General features: G+C 48.7%; 1 protein-coding gene across 1 annotated transcript in view; it reads right to left on the bottom strand.

The window, feature by feature from the left end:
- Positions 1 to 1,016: 1,016 nt before the first annotated feature.
- Positions 1,017 to 7,611, bottom strand: part of pnp4b (purine nucleoside phosphorylase 4b) — a 13,906-nt gene continuing 7,311 nt past the window's right edge. Inside the window, exons 4-6 of the mRNA XM_062538478.1 lie at positions 4,198 to 4,373; positions 3,513 to 3,703; positions 1,017 to 2,225 (exon numbers count right to left, since the gene is read on the bottom strand). Coding sequence (XP_062394462.1) covers positions 1,987 to 2,225; positions 3,513 to 3,703; positions 4,198 to 4,373 — 606 coding nt within the window. The 3' untranslated portion in view covers positions 1,017 to 1,986. The remainder of the gene's footprint in view (positions 2,226 to 3,512; positions 3,704 to 4,197; positions 4,374 to 7,611) is intronic.

The following is a 7,611-nucleotide window of genomic DNA, read 5'->3' on the forward strand; positions in this document are numbered from 1 at the left end:
CATATATTTCAACCCTGAGGACTCATGCAGAGGAACTTGTGGTGGGCTAAAAAGTCTGTGTTTGAGTGAGTGTGAGAGTGTGTGTGTGTGTGTGTGTGTGCCTCTGTCTCCTCTCCCGTGGGGGATCAAAGCTCTGCCTGCCACACCACCACCACCGTGATAAGTGTGCAAAACACTCTGTCACTTTCCCCTGCACACCGGTGTCAAGCACTTCAACTGACAAGCAGTCGATAAACGATGGATTTTATTGTGCAGTGTGCTGACCAAAATAGACCTGTATTGTAATCGACGCGACAGCAGCGCGCGAAAGGCAAGGGCGAAACGAAAGAATGGAATCTAAGCAATCGAACGCCGAATGCGAAGTTTGCCGCTCTCACGCCGGCGCCGGTGCGCGAGGCACTTTAATGGTCAGGGGCATCCACAGAGGTGGGGTCAGAGGTGAGGTGATGAAGCGCGCTCTTCTGAGGCGGCCCTTAATTAGCCATTCGGTCAGCATAAAAATTCCCGGGGAAAACGCGCAGGGAGCCTTCAGACAAGAGTTGGTTTCGGAAGGACGGTGGTCACCTTGGTGGGCCAAGGGGAGGTCATGGTTATCTGGAAGTAAAAAGAGAAGCAAGGCTCTGTACTCGAGGCTTTCATTTGGTACCACGTCCTTTAATCCCCACCCCCCTCCCCCAACACTCACTCTTCTCTCTGTAGGCACGCAGTCACTCACTCACGCACGCACAGACGCGTGCGTGCGCACACACACACACACACAAACACACACACACACACACGCGTACATACACACACGCACACACACGCACGTACGCACACGCTTACATACACACACACACACACACACACACACACACACACTCTCACGAATGCTATGAGTGACTAACTGGATCTGGCTGTGTACACAGACAGAATATCATGTGTTACAGCTGGGCCAGATCCATAATCCTTACATCTTGACTTAATCAAAGCTTTCACAAACAAACAAACAAACAAACAAACAAACAAACCAACCATTATTTGAAGAGTAAGGATTTTATTTCTTATTTACATAAACATGTTTCATGTCGGGTACAAACATGGAGCCCTGTATGAGAACATCTGTGCAAAAGCACCTTTACTGTAATGACTGAGACTTTTTGGCTACTCTATAGGTTGTCAGGTGCATAAAAATAATCTGTTGACATCATTTCACCATTTGCATGATGCAGGAATGAAGTCTACATCCCCCATTATGTGGGATGCAATTCACACTTCTAATACTGTATTAACATTTTACATCCATTGATAGTAATATGGGGAGACTATCTCATTTCACTCAATGGTGCATAGCGCAGTTTGTTGGAAGTCTCTCTGCAGCTGAGGAATAACTCTGCAACACCCTGTAATGCATCGTTTCCAAACCTTGGGGTCGGCTAAGATAATGGGTAAATTGACCAGTACATTACATAAAATGTACGTTGAATGAAACAAATATCAAAAACCTCATCAAACGAGTATACTTCTCTGTGGAAGAATATGAATAAATTGTAGAATAATTCATATTCTATTAATAAATCGTTACATTTCTCATTGCTGGGCCTTTATTACACAGAATCTTGCCAGATTGAGTTTATTATGGGGATTGCGCATCGTGGCTAACAATGCCCCTTAGCGGTTCTAAAATCAGTGGAACCCACGGCCTCTTGGGTAACACAATGATGAAATTGGTCTTTTCTTCAGTTGTCAACATACTGGATACCCATGTAGTACTGAGGGGGTACACACTTTGTGGAGAACGGATGAAAGGGGTCATGTGTCTACATAGCTACAAGCTACATAGTGCAATCCCAGGCATTCTGGACATGCATTGGTACTAACAGTGAACGAGAGTCAGAGTATATCATCAAAATGAGTTTGAAGCCATTATTTTAAAGAGGCGAACAACATTGTGTGGCTTTACTTGAGTCGTTTGCGAGTTTAGGGAGCGAGACTCTCAGGTTCCCCCTAGTGGCCGTTGAGCGTCTCCATCTGGTTGCCGTCGAGCTGGTCGTAGCGGGTGATGAGGTTCCGGATCAGCTTCTGCAGCATCTCGGCCCGCATGCGCCCGATCTCCAGGACCTCCTCGTGGTTGGCCTTCTCCTCGCGGCTGTAGTCCAGCGACACCTTGTTGGTGATGAGCGAGATGCCCAGCGCTCGCAGGCCACAGTGTTTGGCCACCGTCACCTCAGGAACCGTGCTCATGCCTGGGAAGGGGCAGGGGTGTGGTTGGTTGGGGGGGGGGGGGGGGGGGGTGTCGGGAGAAGATGGGTGTCGGAGAGGAGAAAAAGAGAGAGAGGGAAAGAGAGAGAGAGAGTAGGAGTAAAAAAACAGGGGCTCTTAATTAAATGGCAATTAGCTCTGTGGTGAAGAAAGAGCCGGCAGGAGCCCGTGCTGCATCATTAATAAGCGAACGCTGCCGCTGCCACTCTCATTGTTAATACTTAATGAGGAGGACTTGCTCGCCCCCCCACAGGGAGATGGCCGCCACCACAGTCGTGGTGGACGCGCACAAACGAAAACGCCAGAGTCCCTCAGCGACCGGCGATGTTTTGTTCCCCACTTACCACACCCATTGGCTGTAGATGGGCGCAAGTAGTAAAACTGTCAGGTTTTTAACACCGCAGTGACAAAGGCGCTCTACTTTCTGAATAGGATTACCACTGGTTGCGAAAACAATTCAGATGTTCAATTCAGATCTAATGATTTTTTTTGTGTGTAATCTCATCAACAGCAGAATTATTGGTTGTAAAACCAGATTATTTCTCTTCGAGCAATTCTAATGCATCTGTAATTAGCACGGGTCACTTCCATTAAAAGAGCATGCTGTTGGAACGCTGTGATTTATTAATGAGGTATAGCAATGTGCTAAGCTAAGCTAACAGTAGCCGGGGTGCCATTTACCACAGAACAAACATCAGCCAGAGCCCTGAGTCATCCGCCCCTTCATTAGAGAGAACTGTTTGAACTTCTGTCATTACTCAGCTCGTGTTCGCAACACCAAAGGCCATGGGTTCATTTCTCAAAGAGCGCTGTTAAAGCATATGACTCACTGACAGATGTGTAGCTTTGAATGAAAGTGTGTCTGCTTAACACAAACCGTAGTATGTAATGAGGGACAGAGCTTCTTGTTTGTAGCTACTGCTAATCACTTCAGAACAGGAACAGGTGAAGGTGGGATGTCACGCATTGCATTGTCATTGTCATTGTCCGAAATCATAGATATCACCAAGCTAGATACTGCATTGGGCTCCAGAACAATCACTGGAGGCCATGTGACTCTTACTGGACAGGTGTCTCTGACTGCTGTCAAGTGTCGCCCATAGACAGTAAGGTTTCTGCCCCCAGCAATATGGCAGCTGTGTTCACGTACAGTATGGCACCTAAAAGAACTCGACGCACAATGCGGTATCTAGCTTTCTAATATCTGTGTCGTGATCACCTCAGACATTTGCAAATCAAGCTCGGTTAATGGCGGCCATTTTGGGTCTTACCGACTGAGTCACTTCCCAGGACGTGCAGCATGCGAGCCTCTGCGATGGTCTCAAAGTTGGGCCCGCTCACCATGCAGTAGACCCCCTCCCGCATGAAGTTGGAGTAGCCCAGGTCACTGCTCACCGACATGGCCAGCTTCCGCAGCTCTTTGCTGTAGGCGTCCGACATACACGGGAACCGAATCCCAAACCTTAAAGAGGAGGAGGGAGTCAAGAAAAACAAGAAGGCACTTTCACTTTCATTGTCGACTGTGAAAGACATGCATAATATACTTGTCAAACACTGATGAATTCTTGTGACGTATATTCGTATCTATTTCTCTATTTCATTGACCCAGCTTGGGAAATAATTGTCTTTGTTTGTTCAAATATACACACTCATAACTTATGCATTTCTCTCCCTTACTCCCTCTCTCACGCAACGCACAGAAGACTCACACACATGTGCATGCTTGCACACACAGACACAGACACAGACACACACACACACACACACACACACACACACACACACACAGACACACAGACACACAGACACACACACACACACACACACACACACACACACACACAGACACACAGACACACACACACACACACACACACACACACACACACACACACATTCCCTCCATCTGACACTCCTGTTTTCACTCTCACTCTTCCTGCCTGTTTCTCACCATACCGTTCATCATTTGGACCACACAGCGGGTGCTGTCCAGCAAAGCCGGGTAAGTTAATGTGGTCCTTAATGAGCATAATGTCTCCCACTTTGAAGTCTTCACACAGGCCTCCTGAGGCATTTGTCACAATGATGGTCTCCACTCCCATCAGCTTGAAGATCCGTACCGGGAACGTGACCTGCAGTGGAGAGAGAGAGAGAGAGAGAGGGGGTGAGAGAGAGAAAGAGGGTGGAAGAGAGAGAGGAGGACAGGAGAGAGAGAGGAGGATAGGAGAGAGAAAAGGGTAGGAGAGAGCGAGGATCGGAGAAAGAGAGAGAGAGAGAGAGAACATGATAGTGGAACGAGTGGAAGACGAGCAGTAGGTGGGGGACTGGGCTAATGAGCGTGAGCAGGCCCATGGCATGATGGGAAATGGAGGCAGGTGTGCAGTGAGGTGATGAGATGGTAATGTTCTGATGAGAGAGTGACACACACACAGGAATCTTGGGAGGGACAATGTACATACAGTACACAGACTCTCTGCAGTACAGACACACACTCTCTATGGTACACACACACACACACACACACACACACACACACACACACATTCACACATACAACCACAATCAAAATGCACATCTCAGCACTGAGAATGGCCGGGTTTCCCAAAATCGTTAAGAAGCTCTTAAGTCCTAAGAACTTCTTAGGAGCGTTCTTAGAACATTCTTACAACGCTCCTAAGAAGTTCTTAGCACTTAAGAGCTTCTTAACAATTTTGGGAAACCCGGCCAAGGTCTGTCTAGAGACAGTTCTACAGTATACATGTAATATAGAACTGCTACAGTATGTACACACACAGACACCCACACAAGAAACAATGTGCCATGTACATGAACAAGCACCCTAAACACACAGACATACAGTGCTTGCACCTACACCCCTCCCCACACCTACACACATGTCAGATTTCTCTCCTCATCCCTCCAATTGCCACACACACACACACACACACATGCACACACACACACACACACACACACACACACACACACACACACACACACACACACACACACACACACACACACACACACACACACAGGCGCGTGCCGGTCTTTTGGCCGGTGCTGGTGTTGCTGGTGAGCAGCTGTGTCCGTGGGCAGGTGATGGAGTGGTCCGGGGCTCTGTAAATGAGATAAATATAGGATTGCACAGAAGCCCCATTACTGCCCGTGTCACCCTGAAGGGGGAGATGAGTAATGAACTAGCGGGCTCAGTATAGCACAGCTCAATAGGGATGTCACAGTCTGTCAGACGTGCTCGTTCACTCCTTCTCTCTCTCTCTCTCTCTCTCTCTCTCTCTCTCTCTCGCTCGCTTCCTCGCTCCCTTGCCTTCTCTGATGGAGCCGAGAAGAAAGCAGCAAAGCCTCCGTCATGGCCGACGCCACCAGCGAGACCTGCGGTCGCAGCTCCGAACAGGCAAAGCATGACGGGAAGGACAGGTGGTGGAAGATAGAAGAAAAGGCTTGAAAAACAAGAAGTAGAATTCGTTTCGAGGCAAATGCCCACATGACAGTAGACCCTACTGTAGCTAGGAGTAGAGGGGGGAGATCGGAGGGAATCGAGTCCTTGGAGTAGTATGCCTCGCCAGTTGCCATCCCTCCCACTGTTGACCTAATCGATAGCCTCGTTGCCAGCCATGCGTTCATTAAAGACGGCAGCGCTTCGTGTGTCAGTGAGGAGGAGCCCAGCACCCCGCTGGCTATCACAAGGAGGAAAATCAAATCGCTGGATTCATGAACTGGGCCTTTGTTTTACTGGATCCATCGCGTGATCAATTTTTTTCCATATAGGCGGCCGGCGAGGTGACCGCAGGGGCCGAGATTTACGCCTCGGCGCGGCGGCTTTATTGCACACCAAGGGTCATGATTCTGAAAATACACGAGCTGATCCACACTTCAGTGATCGCCCTCATCTCTCCTGCCTCTCTCCTCGCGCTCGCACCTGGCCTCTGTCAGGCAGTTAAGTTTTTATGGCCGGCCCCCCTTCAGCGGCGAGCACACACAAGCAGCCGCTTTTTTACCCTGTGAAGGCGCGGGTGACACGAGCACCTGGAGCGAACTCAAAGTCCTGAGAGAAGTGTGGGTGAGAACCTGGCCAGCCTAAAAATGCAATCAGGCAAGCATGACCTACAGCTCTCTCCATCAGGCACTACTCCGCCCAACAACCCCAACCCCCAACCCCCCCTCCAACCCCCATCCGCCCATACCCTCAACCACTTCTATCCGTGGAGTAGGAGGAGGGGGAGGAGAGAGAGAGAGAGAGAGAGAGAGAGAGAGAGAGAGAGAGAGAGAGAGAGAGAGAGAGAGCGGCCGAGCTGTGATGCAATCCTTTCTTTAGCGCTGTGGTGACTATCAGATTGAACCCAGCAGTCTGATAAAGACCCACCTAGCCAGGACGCCTGGCTTTGCATTCAAAGAGAAGACGAGAGAGAGAGAGAGGGAGAGAACAGAAAAAGATAGAAAATGAGAAATGGAGAAGAGATAAAAAAAGAAGCACAGGTCACATAGGGGCCAGCTAAACAAACTGTCTAATTAACCTCTATATTGCTCCCCATGCTAACAAAACATTCATAACAAATGAGCTACCGCTCAAGCACAAAAGCAGCCGCCGCGGCTAGATATGCTGTGTGTTACAGCGCGACCGCCGAGAGAGGAGATGATGACATTGTGGCCTGAATGGATTCGTTCATGCACATCCGCGCAGCCCTTAGAAATGAGAAGTGAGCCGAATAGTGCTCTACACTGCTCTGCTTCACCGGGTGGGCATTGGAGGAATTATGAAGGGTGAACTTTTGAGGAATGGCAGGTTCGGGGTGCATTTTGTGAATCAAATTATCTGGCGTAACAATACTGTCATGGACTAAAATGTCAGCGATTGTGCGTTAGTAAGAATGTGTGTGTGTGTGAGAGAGAGAGAGAGAGAGAGAGAGAGAGAGAGAGAGTGAGTGAGAGTGTGCATGTGTGTGTGTGATTGAGTCCGAGCAGAATAGGGAAAGAGAAGAGAGAAAAAGACAGAGAGAGGAGAGGCAAGCGAAGGGAGCGGGCCCTAAACTTATATCGACTTACAAGCACACAAGGACATATTTATTGCATATTGATTTTTAGTGTCTCTGAAGTTTGCGCTGGCAAGAAGGTAGCGATGCTTTTGGCCCCGTCAAGGTTATGATCAGTGTGAAAGCATCTGACCTTTTCCTCAGCACTTTTCCTCCATCTCTGGACCCAACCACCGCTATAAGATCCAATCTGGCTCCATGACCTTGCCAAGTAGTGAGAGATCCTATAGTGCTGTTGTATCTTAACAGCCCGAGTGTCTCGTATTACTATACCACATATATTACTCGCATTTCTAGAGTCTCATATTACTAAACGCAA

This window comes from Sardina pilchardus, chromosome 6, assembly GCF_963854185.1.
Source record: "Sardina pilchardus chromosome 6, fSarPil1.1, whole genome shotgun sequence".
NCBI classification, from domain to species: Eukaryota; Metazoa; Chordata; class Actinopteri; order Clupeiformes; family Clupeidae; genus Sardina; species Sardina pilchardus.